General features: G+C 47.0%; 1 protein-coding gene across 8 annotated transcripts in view; it reads left to right on the top strand.

Moving 5' to 3' along the window:
- Positions 1–23817, top strand: part of HECTD4 (HECT domain E3 ubiquitin protein ligase 4) — a 223083-nt gene that overhangs the window by 176974 nt on the left and 22292 nt on the right. For all 8 annotated transcript variants that reach the window (XR_008512136.1, XM_024256626.3, XM_054527627.2 and 5 more), the window contains exons 53-62: positions 277–414; positions 1113–1249; positions 4004–4164; positions 9720–9901; positions 11112–11317; positions 11597–11727; positions 12023–12228; positions 13827–14006; positions 19291–20597; positions 21547–21754. Coding sequence is in view for 7 of the 8 variants with exons in the window: in XM_024256626.3 (XP_024112394.2) it covers positions 277–414; positions 1113–1249; positions 4004–4164; positions 9720–9901; positions 11112–11317; positions 11597–11727; positions 12023–12228; positions 13827–14006; positions 19291–20597; positions 21547–21754 (2856 nt within the window). In the remaining variant the exon portion in view is untranslated. The remainder of the gene's footprint in view (positions 1–276; positions 415–1112; positions 1250–4003; positions 4165–9719; positions 9902–11111; positions 11318–11596; positions 11728–12022; positions 12229–13826; positions 14007–19290; positions 20598–21546; positions 21755–23817) is intronic.

Here is a 23817-nt window from a genome sequence, read left to right as displayed (position 1 = left end):
CGTGCTGGGATTACAGGTGTGAACCACTGTGCCTGGCCTTAGTGCTTATATTTCTGTGGAACAGATTTGAGACATTCCTAAAAATAGTGCATTTAGTATTCCAAACATGGTAGATACTGCATAATTTCCTTCGCCAGAGGGTTATGTACTCCCATAAACAGTGTTTGAAAGATTCCCTTATCATTTCACTCTACGTGTAAGTCAGTGTCGTGGTTGATCTGTGCTGTTATATTTTTTAGGTATGGTGCTCTTACCCAGTGCTGTTATATTTTTTAGGTATGGTGGATATTGCCCGACAGACGGTTGAATTTCTCTATGAAGAGAATGGTGGCATCCCAAGAGACCTTTATCTTCCCACCATTGAAGACATTAAAGACGAAGCAAACAAGTTCACAATTGATAAAGTTCGAAAAGGTTTTGCTTTCCTCCTTACTCCACCTATGAAATTTCCTATGAAATGAGAGGTTGAATTTTCCTTAATGTGCACAAGCAGCTGGTGGCTCTCCTAGGGTGACTCTCCTTACTCTGAGCTGACCTCTTCCACACTGCCCCATGTGAAGCCCTAGAGCAACCCTGGTGGGGCCCTTCCCACTTCCCAGAACTCGGTAGCATGAGCTGAGAGGGGCAGGCAGCTGCACAAGAAGAGAGGTAGGGCCCGGGCTCCATCTCTACTAAAAATATAGAAAATAGCCGGGCCTGGTGGTGCACGCCTGTAATCCCAGCTACTCTAGAGGCTGAGTCAGGAGAATCACTTGAACCTGGGAGGCAGAGGTTGCAGTGAGCCGAGATCACACCACTGCACTCCAGCCTGGGCCACAGAGCAAGACTCTGTCTCAAAAAACAAACAAAAAATTATTTGCCCATTTTAAACTGGCTTGTCTTTTTATTCTTCAATTGTAAGAGCTTTTACAACGTTCTATTACCTTCCAGACTGAGTTGTGTTCTTGCTTGGTTATAACAAAACAGGGTTCTGCTAAAGCCCATAGAGCTATTTTATTATATTTTATTTTATTATTTTATTTTTATCTGGAGAGCTATTTTAGATGCTAAATGTAAGAACCCAGATGCAGTGGTACTTTTTCCTGAAAAACTTCTCCCTCTACACTCCTCAGGTCTCACAGTAGTAACCCGCTCTCCAGACAGCAATAATGTAGCCAGCAGTGCTGTTGGAACTGCTCTGCCAAAATTTGCCATCCGAGGGATGCTGAAAACCTTTGGGCTTCATGGAGTCGTCTTAGATGTTGATTCAGTGAGTGAACAGCCATTCTGATTAATAAGCTATTTTATGTATACTGAGGCTGTCATGCCCAGATTCCCAAGTACCTTAAAAAGTGATTATACAGATGAGTTTCTCTTCAAATCAGGGACGAAGACACAAAGCAAAAATGCTCTAATGCCAATTGACTTGCCTGAGCTTTCCTCAGGGACTCAGATCAGGGCTGGCAATAGATGGTAGGCTGTCCAGTCTGAAAGCTGTCAGCACCTTCAGACCACACCACGTCTACCATTATTTTCTGTCTGACATGTTCAAACTGTTCCTGCATTATATCTACCCAAGTTCCCAGGGAAAAGTCCCCATTGTCCTTGATGAATGGATGATCTGTCATTGTCATGATGGTCATACAGACACAAATCAAAGAAATAGGCTGGGCGTGGGGCTCACACCTGTAATCCCAGCACTTTGGGAGGCCGAGGAAGGAGGATTACCTGAGCCCAGGAGTTCAAGACCAGCCTGGGCAACATGGCGAGACCCTGTCTCTACAAAAAATTAGCCAGTCATGGTGGGCATATCTGTAGTCCCAGCTATGTGGGAGGCTAAGGTGGAGGATCGTTTGAGCCTGAGAGGTCAAGGCTGCAGTGAGCTGTGATGGCCTCAGTGTTCTCCAGCCTGGGCAACAGAGTGAGTCCCTGTCTCCAAAGGAAAAAAAAAAGAAAAAAGTTCTGTCATTTTGATCACGTCATCTCACTGATTCTCTCAGCCTCAATTTCCCTAACTGTGAAATGAGTGTATTAAACTGGATCAGTGGTTTCCTCCTCCATTTTGCAAAGCTCTCTCCTAGGACACAGCTAGGACTTTTAGGGAAGGGGGCAGAGAAGTAACAGAGTAAGAGAGGACAAGGCCAAAGCTTTCTTTTGAAAAGAGACTCCTGTTTGAAAGCCATGACTATGTGATTCTGAGGTTGCATGCCCATCCTTGTATTTGAGAAGCTTCCTATGCAGGAAAAACTGGTGAAATAATATACAGATCAAGCCTGAGAGTCTCTGATAAGATATTAATATTATCAATCACTGTACATTGGTATCTGTCTAGAGAGATACAGATGATATTAGGTTCCATTAATGCTTTGAAATTTACCTTGAAAAAATTTACATCTTTAGGCCAGATGCGGTGGCTCATGCCTGTAATCCCAGCACTTTGGGAGGCCGAGGCAGGTGGATCACTTGAGGTCAGGAGCTTGAGACCAGCCTAGCCAACATGATGAAACCCCATCTCTACTAAAAATACAAAGCCGAGGCAGGAGAATTGCTTGAACCCCAGAGGCAGAGGTTGCGGTGAGCCGAGATCATGCCATGGCACTCCAACCTGGGCAACAGAGCAAGACTCTGTCTCAAAAAAAAAAAAAAAAATTACATCATCTGACTCTATTTTGTCAGAGTGTAATTTAACTCATTACATTTTTTTAGAGGGGCTGTTGATTGACTGGTGGTCACTGAGGTGAACTTTCAAATGGAAAATTCCATCAATAATACTGTTAATCTCCCACTGCCTTCTGATGCAAACTTCTGACTCTGATTATAAGAAAATACATTACTGATGATATTTTTGAGCAATGGAAATGTGTGAAAATAAAAATTAGAAAAATAGAATTGTCCTTATTGTAATCATTCTGTTATTTCTAAGGTAATTTCTCTCCATTTTAATAATCCCTAAATGAAAATTGCATTGGTATTTGCATCCAAAATGCATATGTATGAGCTTACTTTTTATTTTCCTAGAAATAAAATAGAGCTATCAGATTCCCTGCTTTTAAGATATTATTAACATAAAAACAATGAACATAAATTTTACCTAGCAACAGTGTGTGCTGGAAATATAGCACTATTCTCTTTAAATTGCTAACTTATGATTACACTGAAAATCTTTATTGTATCAATTAAAATTTTCCATCTGGTATGGAAAAACTAAAACACTCAGTACTAAGCAGATGTCTTTGAACTTAGACTAAATCAATGGCATGAAACTAGCATTTATTGCTATAGTCTGGTTATATATATGTATAAATATATATATATTAGTCTGGTTGTGTGTGTGTTTATGTATATATTATCGTGTTCTTTTTTATTTTGATTGAAGTTTTTTTTTTTTTAATAATTGGCTTTTGGCCTTTCTAGTATGTCGTTAATTCACATTTATATTTAAGAATTCATTTAAAATCTCTCTGATTCCTGGCTGGGCATGGTGGTTCACGCCTGTAATCCCAGCATTTTGGGAGGCCAAGGCAGGCGGATCACTTGAGGTGAGGAGTTTAAGACCAGCCTGGCCAACATGGTGAAACCCCATCTCCACTAAAAATACAAAAATTAGCTGCGCACAGTGGTGGGTGCCTAGTCCCAGCTACTTGGGAGGCTGAGGCGGGAGAATCTCTTGAACCTGGGAGGCAGAGACTGCAGTGTGCCGAGATGACGCCACTGCACTCCAGCTTGGATGACACAGTGAGACTCCATCTCAAAAAAAATAAAATAAGATCTCTCTGATTTCTGATGTTTGTTATTTTGTTATTTTCTTAGAAAAGCACATAGCAAGTTTATATAGTAATAAGATTACTTATAATATGTGTTTCAAAAATGTATTGGGAATTCTCTTTCATTTGTTTTGTCTATGATATAGCAATTAGTTACAAATTATCCTGGACTGAAAATACACACACACACACACACACACACACGCACACACACGGAAAACAAAAGCAAACAGCACAGACATTTTCTTTTCCTATTGTAGGTGAATGAATTGGTGCAGGTAGAAACGTACCTCCGCAGTGAAGGTGTGCTGGTGCGATACTGGTATCCTATTGACATGTTGGAAAGGCCCCCAGCAGGCTACCGAAGGACGGCCACCAATGGGCTGGTCACACTGGACAATACCAACCTTCAAATTCACAGGTACAATTGGGCCCTTCTTTCTACTGGGTCACAGAAATCCACCAACTTCACTCTACCACATGTACCATGTACCATTTATCCTCGGCAATAAAGTTTTTCCTTCAAAGCTAACACTTAGAGAAGGCAGCTAATAAAGATAACAGCAAAATTGCAGGAGGTGTGAAGAAAAGTCGGGGGATCTAGGGGCCAGTCACGGTAGCTCACACCTGTAAACCCAGCACTTTGGGAGGCCCAGGTGGGCAGATCACTTGAGGTCACGAGTTCAAGACCAGCCTGGCCAACCTGGTGAAATCGCATCTGTACTAAAAATACAAAAATTAGCCAATCTTGGTGATGGGCATTTGTAATACCAGCTACTCTGGAGGCTAAGGCAGGAGAATCTATTGAACCTGGGAGACGGAGGTTGCGGTGAGCCAAGATTGTGCCACTGCACTCCAACCTGGGTGACAAAGGGAGACTCCGTTTCAAAAAAAAAAGTTGGGGGATCTAGAATCATCTGGCTTATGCAACATGCACCCTGCTGTGATTTGGGAGGATTGATGGGTAGCTAGAGATTGACTGACTCATTGAACTTAAGACCACCCAAATGCTGCAATGCAATCTCAAGCGGAGACAGCAAGAGGTCTTGCCGTCTAGACAGATAAGCATATCTGGAGTTCCAGTGAAAGATGAGAGCTGGAGATACACTCAACTTGGTTCAAAATTGTCAACGTCACAAGAAATCGTGATGGCTAATGGATGAATAGCCATCACATTCCATGGATTGGAAGAGCGTAGAGAAAGTTACGGAGAGTGAAAGCAAGTCAAGAAAAGGTAAGAAGATGTCCATGTATAGTGTAAGCTCCTTTCCCTGTGAAGCCAATCAGGTATTGCTTGAGTGCTTTCTATGTGCCTAGCACTGTGCAGGTTTCCAGAAGAGAAGAGAAGATGTTTAAGGCATGTGCCTGCCCTCAGTGGGCTGAAACCTAAAGATGTGGCAAAGCTCCCTCATGTTCACCATTGACAATTCCCCTGAGGATTATTCCTTTCCATCTTAAAATGTCTTGTAATAATTCAGAAGAAAATATAATAATAAATGGAGTTCTCTAATAAAAATTTCCAGAAACTATTTTTCATGCTGTTCATCCATTAGCCATCACAATTTCTCATGATGTTGACAGTGTTGAACCAAGTTGAGTGTATCTCCAGCTCTCATCTCTCACTGGAACTCCAGATATGCTTATCTATCTAGACGGCAAGACCTCTTGAGAGAGATCATCTCCACTTGAGATTGCATTGCAGCGTTTGGGTGATTTAAGTTCAATGAGTCAGTCAAATTCACAAGACCAAAATAGGTCACACATGACTTTCTTAGCTTTACTTAGCGAGATACATTGACAGGAAGTAGGCATACCACAGGGCAACATCACAAATGTTTCTTCAACAGGGGTCCTCACAGTCGTCCACATAGAAGTTCAGGGGCTATTCCCTGACCCTACCTACTGACCCCACCTACATACCTACCCAAGTGTCAACTTAAGGAGAAATGTCCCATGGCAGGGCTCCTGCAGCCGGTGTCAACAGCCCCGTGTCCTAATCCAAGCTGACATCTCTTGTGAACACTCCACAGGCATGGCTTCCAGGGATTCCAGCAAGAGGCATGCCCAGTTACAAGCATCACCATGCTCCAGAAGCCTCGAAGCTGTGGCTTCCCACCAAGAATGTTCTTCTTCACAGTCCTCCCCATTTAGACACAGCTTGCCTGTGAGGGGTCACTAGTATCATAAGCAGTGCCTTATGATGTTGCCGACATTCTTTGTCAGGTTTTCAGAAGAACTGACTTTAAAACACCTTAACCAAGGGCAGTTCTGAGGTAGACAAGGATAGGGTTTTGTTGACCTTTAACTCACAAATAATCTCATAAGCCCCTAAAATTTATCGTGTGAGGTGGAATCTGAATTTTTCCCCGAAATCTCCTCTGTCTCTGGCCTCCCCATATCTGGAAGGGGCACCACGAGCCATCCTTTTTCCTCAAGAGAGCTATCAGCAAGTGCCATTGACTGTTCCAAAATATGTCCCCATCTGCATACGTCTCCATTCCTACCTCTACCACAACAGCCCAGGCCTCGGCTCTCCTCTCCACAACAGCTGGAGTGATCTTTTAGACACAGAAATCAGCTCTCCCTCCTCTAATGCGGACCTTCCTATGGAGTACATTCAAACCTAACCTGCTTCACAGAACCCCACAGGAGCCTCTGAGCTTGGCAGCCCCTCTGTGGTGCTCACACAGCTAGGGTGCGTCTTCCTTAGGGATGGCCCAGAGCTCCCCCTGGCTGTCTCGTTCTGTAATTCAGGTCCCTGTGAATACTCACCTCTTCAAAAAGCTCTGCCCTCGTCATCTAAGGTGACTGTCCAGGCGCTCTTTGTCAGGAAACTACAGTATTTTAATGCTCTCCCAGGACCTGACGTTTTTACTGCTGTTATTTTGCTTGTTTGTTAAAATTTGTTCTTGTGGGCCGGGGGCGGTGGCTTGCACCTGTAATCCCAGCACTTTGGGAGGCCGAGGTGGGCGGTTCACTTGAGGCCAGGAGTTCAAAACCAGCCTGGCCAACAGGTAAAACCCCATCTCTACTTAAAATACAAAAATTAGCCGGGTCTGGTGGCATGTGCCTATGGTCCCAGCTACTCGGGAGGCTGAAGCATGAGAATCACTTGATCCCAGGAGGCAGAGTTTGCTGGAGTCCCCAGTGCCTAAGCTAGGCCCTGACACACATTGTAGACTCAAAATAGTTGCTGAAAAGGGTCCCCAAACATACGTGCTTGAATGTCAACATGGTATTATTAAAAGCTTTTAGAGCTTTATTTAATAAGTCGTTTGGTCATATTTTTTAGCAAACATCTTTGATAGATGAAACCTGTTGACTGCTGACTAGCAACTGAGAGAGAAGGCAAGAAAGTCCTTATAGAGTTACAATCAACTTACAAGTGTAGGATGTTTACTCAGTGTTAATGTGGTGGTCTTGGTATTGGAAGACGCAGGAAACATGCCATGCAGATCTGTGTGATCATTCAGTGGTTGGATTTCTAGTCCTGGCACAGATTTCCATCAAGATTGTATTCTGTGCTAAAGCACTCACAGTGGTTTTAAAGAAGACTTTGGTTAGCTGGGCTTGGTGGTGCACACCTGTAGTCCCAGCGATTTAAGTGGGAGGCTGAGGTGAGAGCATTGCTTGAGCCCGGGAGTTCAAGGCTGCAGTGAGCCATGATTACCAGTGTCCTCCAACCTGGGCAACAGAGCAAGACCTTGTCTCAAAAATTTTTTTTAATAAATAAAGAGGATTTTGGAAAACAGAGGCTAGAGCAGCAGTGGCTTCAGAGGCATTAGCAGTGTACAGTGTCCAAACCGGGGCTGCAGGTCAGACCCAAAACAAGCTCATAGCCAGGCACGGTGGCTCACGCCTGTAATCTTAGCACTTTGGGAGGCCAAGGAAGGAAGATCATTTGAGCCCAGGAGTTCAAGACTAGTCTGGGCAACATAGAGAGACTCTGTCTTGGCTGGGCACAGTGGGTCACGCCTATAATCCCAGCACTTTGGGAGGCCGAGGTGGGCAGATCACTTGAGGTGAGGAGTTTGAGACCAGCCTAGCCAACATGGTAAGGCCCCGTCTCTACTAAAAATACAAAAATCAGCCAGGCATGGTGGCACATGCCTGTAATCCCGGCTACTTGGGAGGCCAAGGCAGGAGAATCTCTTGAACCTGGGAGGTGGAGGTTGCAGTGAGCCGAGATCACACCACTGCACTCCAGCCTGAGTGACAGAGCAAGACTCCATCTCAAAAAAAAAAGAGAGAGAGACCGTGTCTCTACAAAAATAAGAAAAAAATAGCTAGGAGCAGTGGCACATGTCTGTAGTCCCAGCTACTCAAGAGGCTAAAGCTGGAAGATTGCTTGAGCCTGGGAGGTCAAGGCTGCAGTGAGCTATGATCACACCACTGCACTCCAATCGGGGCAACAGGTCCCGTCTCAAAAAAGCCCAAGAAAACAAAACAAACAGTTCCGTCCCTGGTAACTTTGGCCTATAAAGCTGAGGTGAAAGCCAAGGGGAGAACTATGGGGTTCTCAGCTTGCCCATTCAGTCCTTACCAGTTTGGCTGCTGTGGTCCTCATGTGCATTGTTAATGCAGTGAACACATGGGCTTCCAAGGAGGGAGGAGACAGGAGAAGTGTGTTTATTGTTCATGCTGGCATGAGAACCACACAGACTGGTGTTGATAAGGAAGAAACCACCTATGATGTAGTTTCTTAGCTGTCTTCTTTTTGTTTATCTTCACTTCACACATACACTCATCAAGTGTTCCATGTGGGGTTGTTTCTTTAATTGCCATTACACCTAAATTTGAATTATGATACACCAGCATTAAATTTAATTAGGGTCAGTAGGAATATCAAATGACCCCCATGGGTTCAGAGTGAGTTTGGGACCTAGGTTTTTGTTTTTTAGAAACAGAGTCTTGCTCTGTCACCCAGGCTGGAGTGCAGTGGCACAGTCGGCCCACTGCAGCCTCCAACTACTGGGCTCAGCAGTCCTCCCACCTCAGCCTCCCAAGTAGCTGAGACTACAGGGCGATTTCTATTTTTTGTAGAGAGGGAGTCTCACTATGTTCCCCAGGCTGGTCTCAAACTCCTGACCTCAAGTAATCCTCCTGCCTTGGCCTCCCAAAGTGCTAGAATTACAGGTGTAAGCCATTGCGCCTGGCCCGTAAGACGTGCTTAGGCACTAATGAGCTATTATTCAAGTTGAATGCCGATCACTTTACAAATTCATCACATATCACATAAAAAAATGCCCACAATGGTATTTTTATAATAGCTTTATTGAGATATAATTTACATACCATGCAGTTTACCCATTTAAAGTACACAAGTCAGTGGTTTTTATTATATTCACAAAGTTGTCCAACCATTACCACAATCAATTTTAGAACATTTTCATCACCCCAAAAGAAACCCCATATTCATAGCAGTTACTTCCCATCCTCCTTTCCCACCATCTGCTGACAACCACCAATCTATTTTCTGTTTCTATGCATTTTCCTCTGGACAATTTACAGAAACGGAATCCAGTATGTGGCCCTTTGTATCTGGTGTCTCACTGAGAACATGATGTTTCAAGGTTTATTCCCGTTGTGGCGTATGTCAATCTTTGATCTATTTGATGGCTGAAAAATACCCCATTGTATAGACTTACCATTGAGTTAATGGACACTTGAGTTCTTATCACTGTTTGGCTATTATGAATAATGCTACTATGAACATACATGTACAAATTTTTGTGTGGACCTGTATTTTTATTTTTTTCCCTACAGTGCTTTTTTGAGCTGGGAAAAATCAAACGTAACAATATAACTTAATGTGACTTTTGTTTAAAACTCAAGTGACTCCTTTAGGGTTTGGAACATCAGGCTGGAAGAGAAGCCTGAGGCGGGATCCTTTTCCTTCAGAACCTGCGGCCTGGTCCCGGTATGGGAGCCGGAGCATCAGGGCTTTGAGCATCTCACCCACCTTTTCCCTTGCAGGGAGCTGCTGCGCTGCGAGGCTGCGCTGGCCAGGCTGTACTGCCGCATGGCCCTGCTCAATATCTTCGCCCCCAAGTTGCCTCACTTGTTCACTCGCCTCTTCCACATCCCTGCCATCCGGGACATTACCCTGGAGCACCTGCAACTGCTGTCCAATCAGCTCCTCGCACCTCCCCTCCCAGGTAAAACTTGGCTTTGCTGCTGTCACTCTGGAACTTAGCACCAGGCGGGCACTGTGCACAGTGTAGTTATTCCCCGCATGAGGGCGAGAAGTGCCTCATGGTGCGCATAGGCTCACGTGAGAAATTGCACACAGGAACTGGGATTCTCCTGGCAGGGCTTTCTCACTCTTTGAAAAATGTAATGGATTACTCACTTGAGTCATTACTCTATTAAGCATTCATCAAGTTTCCCAACATAATTGTGGATCAAGGAAAATTAAGTATTATTTATGAAACCAAGTCACTGTATTGTTGCCACAGACATTCTATTTGACATTAGAAAGAAAGGAAATGTTCCTGTCATCAGCGTCCTCCAAAGCAGACCTATTTGATTCATCATAAGTTCTGCTGAGGCTGTTCCAAAGGCCAGCCTGTGTGCCCTTGGCATGAGGGCTGTGTCTGCTCCCCAGTGAATGCCAGGTGATGAGTCTGCCCTCAGCACCATCCAGGACTCAGGGGCCCTTTCTGTCTTCCCCTGGCATCTCAGCCTCCAGCCTGCCCCCTTGATTTCCCAGCAACTAAGATGGGAACAAGAGGTGAGGCAGGCAGGGGGCACCCCTCAAAGCTCACTTGCAGATAGCATTCTAGGCTCAGTCAGCATCCTGGGTAGCTGCCCTCCAGCTCACAACTGTGGGGTCCCACCCAGCCAGGGCATGTGTGCACTACATCGCTACTGGCCCATATGAGCGCCTGGGGTCCACAGCCCACCCCAAGAACTTAGATGCCCTGAAACATACCTGGAAAGCATCAAGTGTGGTGGCAGAAGCTTTGCCCTGATGATCTAACAAGTTTCTGTATAGGCTGTGCCCTGAGGTACCCTGAGGGGGTGGGCCAGGGTAGTCAGACAGGTCAGGCTCTGGGAACCCCTGGATCCAAGCAGCCCCATTTGATATATTTCATAGACCTGGGCCTCTGTGTAGATTTTATTTTAGGAAACAGTTTCACAGCTGAAAAGAAAGCAAAAGTATGAAGCCCATTGATCTCCTGGGTCCTCCTCCACCATCCTGGTGCAGAGGATCTGATTGCCGGCATCTGTTATCCAGGACATCGTATCCAGGATAACCCTCCCGTCTGGGGTTTCTGGATGGGTTATTCATTGTCTGTTACTTAGACTCTCACAGCTACTGGCTGCTTTGATTCTTGTCAACTTCTGTTTCCTTTCCGTCCCCAGACGGCACCATCAGCTCCAGCTCGATCCTCCTGGCGCAGTCTTTACAGCATTGCATCCATTCCCAGAACTGCTCCGCCACGGACCTCTTTTACCAGGGCAACTCCCAGACAGTGAGAGAGTGGCTCAACGTGGCCATCACCCGGACCCTGCACCAGGGCGAGGAGAGCCTTTTAGAGCTGACGAAACAGATCTGCTCTTTCCTGCAGGTAGAGAAGTCTAAAGCTCATGTTCCTGCAGTGTGGTTACCATTTTTAACGGGGAGTCTCACTGGCTTGCTGAAAATGACTCTCCTTTCCCTTCCAAGTCCCTATTCCTCTCGATTTCCTTTTCCTAGAAGCTCTTCTGCTTTATCTCATCTGTAGCTTGCTTCCTTCCAGAGGGCTATTTAGTCGTTTGGCTGATTTCCTGGGCCATTTGAGATGAGAAGATGAAATGCTGTCCCTGTGTTTAGCCCGTGGCTTTCCTTATTCAGTGTCTCTTTGCAGACAGCACCAGAGCAGTTCCCCTCCGAAGAGTTCCCAATTTCCGAATCCAAAGTCAACATGGATGTGAATTTCCCTGGGGCAGCTTTTGTTGTTGTGTCTTGTAAAGAAAGTCAATCTGGATTCCGCAAAGAGTAAGTTGCCTGTTCTCAAGAAGATGGTGATGGGGAGAAGAAAGCTAAATGAATTCTGGTGAAACTGCCCAAGGAAAAAAATTCAAATCACTGATTCTTTAATGCAAATGACTTACAGTTCTCTCCATATTTCTATGTTTGGGGAATTAGTCTATAAAGAATGACCTTCCAGAGTGTGGTGGAAATGACTTGGGCCCAGTTCTCATCTAACGTCCCCTGGTGAGAAGGCAATGCTGCCTGTCCCCATGTGCGTGGCTAGACCCTGTATTAACACCCACCCATCCCTCCTTCTCAGCTCCTCTCTGTACAAGGCGCCATGGGCACGGGTGCTTGTATACGGCCTCGGCCACAAAGTGAAGAGAAATGGCCAGCTGAACCTCATCGAGGCCGCCTGTTACCCGCGGGACGCGTCCCCGGCCAACACTGGGCTTGCACCTCCCCCCACCGCTGACCAGTACCCCTCTGTGGTGCTCTCCACAGACAGGGTCCACATCAAACTGGGTGAGTCTCCAGCAGCTTGTCATGACGAGAACAGCTGGAGTCATTCTCCGCTTGCCTTCTTTTTGAAGCTATAATGAATTTTGTACCTTGCATGTTCCAGTTCCTATTGATAAAGAATAGGACTTCTTGGGACTTCTTCTGGAAGAAACTTCTGCTTCTTTTAGAGGCAGTAAATTAAAAGACTTATCTTTCCTACCTAGAGAAGGCCTGGCAGATGCTGTCCAGACTACAGTGGAGATTTCCTTTCTTTTCACAAGTATGTGCTGAGATGTGTCTGTTTAGAATGATATAACCAGAGCAATCGCATCCTTACAGCTGGCTCAGGCTATGATAATCCCAGTTGCCATTCCTTGAATTCTCATTAACCAAATTCTCAACATGGCTCCCCAGGGCACTGGCCACTGCGAGCGTCTGCTCCTCAACTAACTGGAAGCTCGATTGCTCTCGTCTCCTGGGCGTTTTTTGAAGCCTCCATCGTTTTAGAGTTAGATGAGGGCTCTGCCTCCACATGCCCTGAAGCTGTCACTGCCTGTCCTCTAGATGCACCAGGGCCCGCTGGCTCTGTGTCTGAGTAGGCACAGAAAAGAAAGGAAATCCTTGTCACAGGCCTCCACTGTTCCTCCTTGGCATGCTTGACAGGAAAAGACTGACGCGTGTTTGCCAGAGACAGAAAACATACGTGAACATTTAGCCAAAATAACAGGCCTGGGCTTCTCCACACCCCAGTCCTTGAGACAATGCATCTTAGGGAATGAAATGAAAGGACATTTCTTCAGTGATTTGGTCATTGCTAAACAACTTTATGGTCTTTTTTATTAGAGTCTGTTTTTCATAGTATTTTTCCTATACTAGCTGTTTTTTAAACTTTACATTTAAAACAGAGGATCTCTGTCATTCCACAATTATCACCATGTAAACATTCACCCCAGAGTATACAAGCCAATGTGGTTTGCTTCTGACTTGTCCAAAGCCCTCTGATGCCCTGGCTTCTGTCTGACTGGTGTTTATAGAGGGGCTTCAGGGGCAGTGCAGGATATGAGGGGGATCAAGCCTTGGACCTTCTTCCTCTCACTGTAGACAGCTTTGGTCACACGTAGGCCACGGCAGTGACAAAAGGTGATAAGATAATCAAAACCCAGGGTTCCACTAGTCTTAAGTCTTGGGGACCCCTTGCTGGTCCACTGTAATAAGCATAATGGTCTTAGTGGGATTGCAGCCATACCAAATAACTGATTATTTCTTTACCAAGCTGGGACTATCCCAGTGAGGCATCTTTTAAAGTGTTACTTACTTTCCCCATTCTGGTTGGTATCTAACTGAATGACAAGTGTGTGTCCTCTGTTCTCATCTCTGCCCTTTGTCCCATTTGCCGAATCCACCCCAGTAAGCAGACTCCCTGGAGGGATGGCCTCCATCTCCTCGTGTCCCTGCAGCCCACTGTCCGGAGTGTCGGGAGTTATGTGTCCTTCTCCTGGAGCAGATGAGTGGGTGGGCTCTCCAGCCCTGTTTCTACGTGCACACCTGGCAGGACCTTTTGTGAGGCTTATTTGGGTCAGGTGCTGCCAATCACCTGCTTTCTTCCTGGGTGCTTCTTGCAGGAGTGTCTCCACCTCCTGGAGCCGTCCTGGTGTTACATTCCCTGCCCCTGGAGTTCCCACTGGCTATGGCCTTCGCAGAGCAGCTGCTGTCCTGGAAATCAGAGGACAGTGAAGGGAAGTCCGAAGATGAGCCTGACACCATTCCGACATCCGTCCTCCTGCAGGTGGTGGAGCTGCTAGGTGAGGCTGCCTTCCCTGGGGATCGGAATCTAGGGTGGGGGTGGAGCTGGCGTGGTGCCTGAGGAAGGAGCTTGCCAGGTGGTATAGGGAGTGGCCACGGGTGGCCCAGGCAGCTGCAGCCTCCTTCAGATTGCTCTCGTTTGAAGTGGACTTGGGGAATAGATCTTAAGGTACAACCTAGATTCCCAAATCCATGATTTGCTGGGTATTTTCATTATTTTGAAGATTGGAAACTAACCAGGAAAATAAGATTAACTTTATCCACTTTACTTTAAAACAGAAGTATATGCCATTATTGTAACTTTAAGGGTGAAGGGTGGTGTGGAAATGAACAATGTTGCAAAATCAAAGGTTATAACTGCATAGTCCCTCAAAGGGTCAAAAAGGTTGCAAAACTCATGGAATGATAAAGGTAAAAGTTGTGCATTTTACCATATGCAAATTTACATAAACAAATTCTAAATAAATATTAAACTTTAATTAATGATATGCCTCCTTAAGTGTTTAGGGATGAAGCATACTGATGTCTACAACTTATTTTGAAATAATCAAAAACTAAGATGGGTTTGTTGATGAATAGAGGGGTAGATGGATATGTAGTAGAGCAAATACAGCAACATGTTTATGGTGGAATCTAGCTGGTAAGTACACAGGTATTTACTGTATAATTTCTTCAGGCTTTCTGTATTTTTGAATTTTTCCATGATGTTGCAGGGAAGAAAACATTGCACACTCGGGCCAGATGCAGTGGCTCACGCCTGTAATCCCAACACTTTGGGAGGCCAAGGCGGGTGGATCACCTGAGGTCAGGAGTATGAGACCAGCCTGACCAACATGATGAAACCCTGTCTCTACTAAATACAAAAAATTGGCCGGGCATGGTGGTGCATGCCTGTAGTCCCAGCTACTGAGGAGGCTGAGGCAGGAGGATCGCTTGAACCCAGGAGGCGGAGGTTGCAGTGAGCCGAGATTGCGCCATTGCACTCCAGCCTGGGCAACAAGAGTGAAACTCCGTCTCAAAAAAACAGAAAACACTGCACACTCGGATGCCTTCAGTGCCTTCAGGGTTCAAACAGATCAGCTAAATGAGGGAAATAAAGAGGAAAGTTGGCAGGGGGACTTTGGTGAGCTGGAGGCACAGAGGACACGTGCCCTATCACCCACTGCTACAGGAGAACATGGCCGTGCTTCTGCCAGAACTGTAATTTCTTTCTTTTTTTTTTTTTTTTTTTTTTTGAGACGGAGTCTCACTCTGTCGCCCAGGCTGGAGTGCAGTGGCGCCGTCTCAGCTCACTGCAAGCTCTGCCTCCCAGGTTCACGCCATTCTCCTGCCTCAGCCTCCAGAGTAGCTAGGACCACAGGCACCCGCCACCACACCCGGCTAATTTTTTGTATTTTTAGTAGAGACAGGGTTTTACCATGTTAGCCAGGATGGTCTTGATCTCCTGACCTCATGATCCGCCCGCCTCGGCCTCCCAAAGTGCTGGGATTACAGACATGAGCCACTGCGCCCGGCCTGGAACCGTAATTTCTTATTTCAAGAAAATCCAGGAATCCAAATGTTGATGTGAATTTCTCAATTTTTAAATGTTGGCAACCAAGTCAAATTCTTTCATACACCCTAGGAGGGCCAAGCGCAGTGGTTCACACCTGTGATGCAGCACTTTGAGAGGCTGAGGCAAGAGGATCGCTTAAGTTCAGGATATGGAGCAACATAGCCAGACCCTTTCTCTGCAAAAAATAAAACACACCCAGGGAGTGGGTGGGGGGACATAAGCAGAGAACACTGTCTGAGAATGAGTTTCAGCTTATAGGCCGTCATGTGCAATTTTGGTGAAGAATTCTCTCCAAGGTCATCTTACATGAATGCTAAATGGTAGAGCAAGGACAACGGAGGTGACATGAATAGTTCTGGCATCTGAAGGCCTCGCCTTGTGCCCCAGCGGAGAGGGGAGCATGGACACCTGTCTTCTGTGGAGGTTCTGTGAGAGCCCATGTTCCAGGACAGTCACAAACTTGCTTCCAACCAGAATTCGAAAGCAGTGTCAGTCCCGAGAGAGCAGGAAGCTTGATCCCCTCGTTGGTAGGTGCTGGACTTAGTAAGTCAGCTTCAGCAGGCCCTTGGGATTCCCCCGGCCAGTAACCTTTTATCCTGTACAAGAGCCATCTGGATGTAGCAAACTGCAGTTCACTCTTTTGCAGGGTAAGGGCTCAGCTGGCTCAGTGGGACGCAGGCTTTAGATGTTCATGATCCCTAATCGTGTCTCACGTACATGAGCTTTCTCTCTTTCCACTCAGATCCAGGGTACATGACTATGTGAATGTAAGATATGCGTCTGGTATGAAGGAGACCTTGGCACAAACGTGTGGTCCATCTTGTGGTTCTAGATAGTGTTTCCCAAACTTCAGTCATTATCATGCCACCGTTATATGATTGTTTCCATGTCCACAAATTGTGCCTATCAGCATTTATTTGCTTACTTATTTTATTGTTTTGAAATGGAGTCTCACTCTGTCACCCAGGCTGGAGCGCAGTGGTGTGATCTCAGCTCACTGCAACTTCCGCTTCCTGGGTTCAAGTGATTCTCCTGCCCCAGCCTCCTGAGTAGTTGGGAATACAGGTGCCCACCACCATGCCCAGCTAATTTTTTTGTATTTTTAGTAGAAACGGGATTTCACCATGTTAGCCAGGCTGGTCTCAGTCTCCTGACCTCAGGTGACCTACCTGCCTTGGCCTCCCATAGTACTGGGATTACAGGCATGAACCACTGAGCCCAGCCAGCATTTATTTATTTAACAGTTTTTATTGCAATCAACTCCTCCTTTTTTAAAACTTAAATTTAGTTTTAAGGAAACCTTAGCTGGGCACGGTGGCTCATGCCTGTAATCCCAGCACTTTGGGAGGCCCAGGCGGGTGGATCACGAGGTCAGGAGATCAAGGCCATCCTGGCTAACACAGTGAAACCCTGTCTCTACTAAAAATACAAAAAATTAGCCGGGTGTGATAGCAGGCGCCTGTGGTCCCAGCTACTTGGGAGGCTGAGGCAAGAGAATGGTGTGAACCCAGGAGGCGGAGCTTACAGTGAGCCGAGATGGCGCCACGGCACTCCAGCCTGGGCAACAGAGTGGGACTCCATCTCAAAAAAAAAAAAAAAAGAAAGGAAACCTTTACATCACTTCTCTAAATACAAAATTAGTATCCATTGGCATAATTAAAAGGTACCCATAAAAATAAATACAGGCTGGGCCTGGTGTCTCACGCCTGTAATCCTAGCACTTTGGGAGGCTGAGGCAAAAGGATGGCTTGAGCCCAGGAGTTCAAGACCAGCCAGGACAACACAATGAGACCCTGTCTCAATCAGTCAATCAGTCCATCTATCCATCCATTCATACATACATACATTCAAAGAAAATAGTTGCTGTCACAAAAATCTAGCTAAATACTGTTCCCTGTCAAAGGCTCTGGGACTCTGGCCCACTTTCTCTTAAGGATATGCCAGCCAGCCAGGCGCAGTGGCTCACACCTATAATCCTAGCACTTTGGGAGGCTGAGGTGGGCAGATCACCTGAGGTCGGGAGTTCGAGACCAGCCTGACCAACATGGAGGAACCCTGTCTCTACTAAAAATGCAAAATTAGCCAAGTGTGGTGGTGCATGCCTGTAATCCCAGCTACTCGGGAGGCTGAGGCAGGAGAATTGCTTGAACCTGGGAGGCAGAGGTTGTGGTGAGCCAAGATCGCGCCATTGCACTCCAGCCTGGGCAACAAGAGCAAAACTCCGTCTCAAAAAAAACAAAAAAGAATATGCCAGCCTTGGCCAGGTGCAGTGGCTCACACCTGTAATCCCAGCACTTTGGGAGGCTGAGGCACGCGGACCACTTGAGGCCAGAAGTTCAAGACCAGCCTGGCCAACATGACGAAACCCCATCTCTGCTAAAAATACAAAAATTAGCTGGGTGTGGTGGCACATGCCTGTAATTCAAGTTACTCTGGATGCTGAAGCATGAGAATTGCTTGAACCTGGGAGGCAGAGGTTGCAGTGAGCTGAGATCGCGCCACTGCACTCCAGCCTGGGTGATAAGAGACAGACTCTGTCTCAATTTGAAAAAAAAAAAAAAAAGCAGCTTAAAAAATTTATATTAAAGAAGGCCAGGCGCAGTGGCTCATGCCTGTAATCCCAGTACTTTGGGAGACTGAAGCGGGTGGATCACGAGGTCAGGAGTTCAAGACCAGCCTGGCCAAGATGGTGAAACCCCGTCTCTACTAAAAATACAAAAATTAACTGGGCGTGCTGGTAGGAGCCTGTAATCCCAGCTATGCGGGAGGCTGAGGCAGAGAATTGCTTGAACCCAGGAGTCAGAGGTCGCAGTGAGCTGAGCTCACGCCACTGCACTCCAGCCTGGGTGACAGAGTGAGACTCACTCTCAAAAAAAAAATTATTAAAAAAATAATTTAAATTAAAAAAAAAAAAAAGAATATGCCAGCCTCATGGCCAGGCACAATGGCACACACCTGTAAACCCAGCACTTTGGGAGGCTGAGGTGGGAGGATTGCTTGAGCCCAGGAGTTGTAGACCAGCCTGGGCAACATGGCAAAACCATGAAAACTGTCTCTGCAAAAGAAAAATAATAATACAAAAATTAGCTGGGCATGGTTTCACACTCCTGCAATCCCAGCTACTCAGGAGGCTGAGGTATCACTTGAGCCTAGGAGCAACAGTGAGCTATGGTTGTGCCACTGCACTCCAGCCTGGGTGACAGAGCAAGACCCTGTCTCAAAAAAGAAAAATAAAATAAATAATGCCACCCTCAAAGTAAGGCTTTCTTGTTGGCAAAAATCAGGACTAAAAGAGGAGTTTAAAAGGAACAATGTTTCAGTGTGTGTTTCAGTGCCGTTTGGTAAAATTGGCTTGTGTGCCCCATAGTAAGCATCCAGTACTTTGGGAAACATTATTCTAGGGACTTATCACCAACATGCTGCATGACCTTTTGAGACAAAATATGATGGTGTTTTGCTGGCACCCTGCCGTTGGGCACAAGGGTCAAAGCCGTCACCTCTGGAGCCGACCTGTCAGCTCTGAATCCCAGCTCTCTTGTCTGGCAGCTGTGTGCCCTCCAGCCAGGCCTCCACCTCCCAACCTCTGTTTCTCCATCTGTAAGAAGGGAGTGAATTGCAAAGTCACTGTTCACAGGGTTGTTACGAGGGTTGATTCCAGGCTCAGGACTGCGCCTGGAACATACCCAGTGCTGCATAGTAATTACTGTTACTATTTTCATTTGCCTCAGGAAACTTCTTGTGGACCACGGACATGGCAGCCTGCGTGAAGGAGCTTGTTTTCCATCTCCTGGCAGAGCTCCTGCGCACGGTGCACACCCTGGAGCAGAGGCGGCACCCCGCTGGCCTGTCCTCCTCAATCGCCCTCCAGCTGAACCCCTGCCTGGCCATGCTGATGGCCTTGCAGTCGGAGCTCCACAAGCTGTACGACGAGGAGACGCAGAACTGGGTTTCAGGCGGCGCCTGCGGGGGCTCCGGGGGGGCGGCGGCTAGCGACCAGGGCAGGTTCTCTACATATTTTCATGCACTCATGGAAGGGTGCCTGGCTGTGGCCGAAGTGACCCTGCCTACTAACATGAGTGTCACAGCCAGCGGGGTGACCTCAGCGACTGCCCCAAATCTCAGTGACTCGTCCTCCTCCTCCTCGTCCTCCCCAGGACAGACCCCACAGAGTCCCAGCCTCCTCTCCAAGAGGAAGAAAGTCAAGATGAAGCGGGAAAAGGCCTCCTCGTCGGGCAAGCGCCAGTCCTCCCGCACCGTGGACTCGGACCCCACCCTGCTCAGCATCGGAGGCAGCAAGCCCGAGGACATGCTGTGGTTCCACCGCGCACTCACCCTGCTCATCATCCTCCGCCACCTCACCAGGAAGGACCCACAGGGGCTGGGCGTGACGAGTGACGCCATCGCCGATGCCTGCCAGGCCCTGGTGGGCCCCACCGCCCACAGCCGCTTGCTGGTGATCTCCGGGATCCCCACCCACCTGGACGAGGGCGTAGTCAGAGGCGCCATCCGCAAGGCCTGCAACGCCCACGGCGGGGTCTTCAAAGACGAGATCTACATCCCGCTGCAGGAAGAAGACCCCAAGAAGCCGAAAGACAAGGCCGAGGGCGGGGACGGGAAAGTTGAGCCCGAGAAGACACTGGCCTTCCCCGGCACAGACAGCATGGAGGTCAGCACGTCCAGCAGCCTGACCCCCGCCATGAGCATCAGCGCCTCCGCCTCCACCAGCCAGGCCTCCATCTGCAGCTCCCAGGGTATCTCCCAAACCGTCAGCGACCTCTCTGTGGATCCGCTGCCTGCCGGCCTCGAGCTGCCCATCCCTCCGGGCCTGTTGGAGCCCCACGCAGTGTCCAGCCAGGAGAGCCTGGACATTTCCCTGTGCAGCACCGGCAGCCTGGGCAGCCTGGGCAGCCTGGGGGAGCCCCTGGACAATGCAGAGACGGCGTCGGTGTCGGACATGGGCTCCATGTACACAGTCACTTCCCTGGACAACCAGCCCCTCGCCGCCCGCCCCATCAAAGGCTTCGCAGTCGTGGAGGTAACAGCTCTCAAGCCTCTGCAACCACTAAATCATGACCCATTTCAATCCCCCAAGCCTCTTTAAATCTTCCAAAGTTATTTCCTAGTAGGTAATGGTGGAGCGGTTGGGAACTCCCTGGGGCAGCCCTTGGAATGAGCACAGTGAGGCTGCTTGGGGTGACATCTCTGAGTGACACCAAGTCCCATGTCACGAAGTAAAGGGGAGCCAGAGGGCTCAGGGCCTGGCCTTCCGCGGTGGGTGGGCGCCATCAGTGCATTCTGACTCAGCCCCATCGCATCTTCTTGAATGGCCTTGGGTTCTTTTTGTTCTTTTTGGTTCTTTTTGTTCTTTTTGTTCTTTTTGGTTGCCATTGGCAGGAGGGATGGTCACTGAGCAGCGTGAGAATAGACTCCTGCCATTCTGTCCCAGGTGATTCTGAGTTTCAGATGACCTGCATGCTAGTGAGTCATAGTTCCACTTCAGGATCCCATGTATTTCTTAGGCCTCGCTGTTTAGAAATCCTGCATCAGAGCCTTTCTGTGCTTTTGCATAACAGTACAGGTAGGGAACTGACATGCATTACTCTCCCAGCAGGCTCTGCAAGGAGGGTTGAAGGATCAAGCAGCTGGTTTCTTTCCTAGAATCACTTTTTGAATCCATCATCCTCCTTCATGGGGACTTCCTCAGAGTTAGGCATGAATTTTTCCTCCCTGGGAATCAGAGTAAAGCCACAGATCTGGCCGGGGTTTAGTGACAGAGATTTCAGGTTGAGTCATTTGCTAAAAGTCACTGTTGTCGGCCTGTGGGAGAAAGTTTCCCAGGAGGTCCAGCTCACTGGAGTCGGGCAGCTTTCACATCTCTCCAGATGAATAGAGGGTTTCCAGGAAGAGGTGGGAAGGAGAAGTTCACTCACACTGAATGACTGGTCAAGCTACTCAAATCCTGACCCTGTTCTCTGTTCACACAGATAAGATCCCGAGCCAAAATTGAGAAAATTCGAGCAAGTTTATTTAACAATAATGACTTGATTGGTTTGTCAAGTTTGGATGGTGAAGATGAATTGATGGAAATGTCAACAGAAGAGATTCTAACCGTGTCTGTAGTAAATCAGAGTCTCTTTGATACTCAAGGGAGCCCAGGGTTAGAAGATTATTTCAATGATAAGTCAATTAAAGGTGGGTTCTGGATTTGTTTTTAATCTGTAGACTTTTTGTGGAGCAATTTTAGGCTCACAGAAAAAAATTTGCATTAAAATCTCCTCCCCTCCCCAGTGTCCCCTATTTTTAACATCTTGCATTAAAGAGAAATTTGGCAGCTACTCCTGGGTTGCAGATTTTGAAAACAATTCAGAGTGTTGGTGAGATGGGACAAGCGGCTTCATTGTTTGTCAGTGGGGGCTGATTGTGTGCATCTTTGTATGATGTGAAAAGAAATGTTCCCCCTTCTCCCAGCTGTCAGGGCGCTGAAGGCCATGGGGGCAGCCCCTGCCACAGGCCTGCCGCGTTCCAGCTGGAGAGGCTACCAGGGGTGGCTTTGCACCGCCTGCAACAGGCTTGAATGTGGGCTAGTATTCAAGTCATTTTTTCCTTTTTGTCTAGCCAGGCTTCCCCTGGTTCAAGTGCAAGTATATTTATTTTGTTCTGTCCTGTGCACCTAGAACATTGCTGGTAATTATTACGTCATATGCTTGAGGACAGCTCTTGCCTCCCCCTTGTAAACTGACTCCTGGGAAAGAAACAGTTCCATCCCTTTTTTCGCTGAAGTCCCATTTGCCAGCTCCTTTGCCATTCTGGTGGCTCTTTTGTGGAGTAAATTCTGCTTCCCCACTAATTTCTTTTTTTTTCTAAATTCCTCTTTTTTTCCTTTTTTAATTCATTTTTTTCTTTTTAAAATTCTTTTCTTTAAAAAAAATTATTTTATTTATTATTTGTACAGAGAGGGTCTTCCTATGTTGCCCAGGCTGGTCTCAAACTCCTAGGCTCAAGCAGTCCTCCAGCCTCGGCCTCCCAAAGTGTTAGGACTATAGGCGTGAGTCACCACACTGGCCTTCATCTAATTCTTTAATGTTTGAAATTTCATCTTAGAGTTGCTATGTTCTTCTGTGTTTTTGAAGTATAAAATTGTAATCTTTTTTTTTTTAAGACAGAGTCTCGCTCTGTCACCCGGGCTGGAGCGCAGTGGTGCAATCTCAGCTCACTGCAACTTCCACCTCTCGAGTTCAAGCAATTCTCCCTGCCTCAGCCTCTCCAGTAGCTGGGATTACAGGTGCACGCCACCATACCCAGCTAATTTTTGTATTTTTAGTAGAGACGGGGTTTCACCATGTTGGCCAGGCTGGTCTCGAACTCCTGACCTCAGGTGATTTGCCCGCCTTGGCCTCCCAAAGTGCTGGGATTACGGGTGTGAACCACTGCGCCCAGCCAAAACATGTACTATTGAGTAGAGGTTTTGTTGTTTTAAATTATTACCCCAGGCCGGGCACGGTGGCTCATGCCTGTAATCCCAGCACTTTGGAAAGCCGAGGCAGATGGATTGCTTCAGCCCAGGAATTTCAGACCAGCCTGGCCAGCATAGTGAGACCTCGTCTCTACAAAAAATAAAATAAGCTGGGCATGGTGGCGCATGCCTGTAGTCCCAGCTACTCAGGAGGCTAAAGTGGGAAGATCACTTGAGCCCAGGAGTTGAAGGCTGCAGTGAGCTGAGATCACGCCACTGCACTCCAACCTGGGTGACCCCATCTTTAAAAAAAAACATGGTTAACCCAATCATGAAATCTGGAAATGTTCCCTCAGAGGTAGGATCAGGGTGAGGTAAGTGAGATCTTGGGTACACAATTTAATGGGGCTCCAAAAAACTCAGTCAGTAAGAGAAATAATATTCTAGTATAGTTTTTTTAAAGTCAAAATTAAAGTATCCATGATCAGCAAAGTGTTAAAATTTTAAATAAAGATAGGATCAGCATTACTGATCTTTTTGTCTTCCTCAGGCTCTGATATGGGTCAGCACAGCACTGTAAATATTTTGCTCATCATGGAGGTTTTTTTACATTAATTTTTTTTTTTTTTTGAGACGGAGTCTCACTCTGTCGCCCAGGCTGGAGTGCAGTGGCGCGATCTCAGCTCACTGCAACCTCTGCCTCCCGGGTTCAAGCAGTTCTTCTACCTCAGCCTCCTGAGTAGCTGGGACTACAGGCACTCACCACCATGATGGCAAATTTTTGTATTTTTAGTAGAGAAGG

This window comes from Pongo abelii, chromosome 10 (genome assembly GCF_028885655.2).
Source record: "Pongo abelii isolate AG06213 chromosome 10, NHGRI_mPonAbe1-v2.0_pri, whole genome shotgun sequence".
Classification (NCBI taxonomy): domain Eukaryota; kingdom Metazoa; phylum Chordata; class Mammalia; order Primates; family Hominidae; genus Pongo; species Pongo abelii.
Note: the sequence above shows the minus strand (reverse complement) of the source record. Positions and strands in the feature narration are given on the sequence as shown.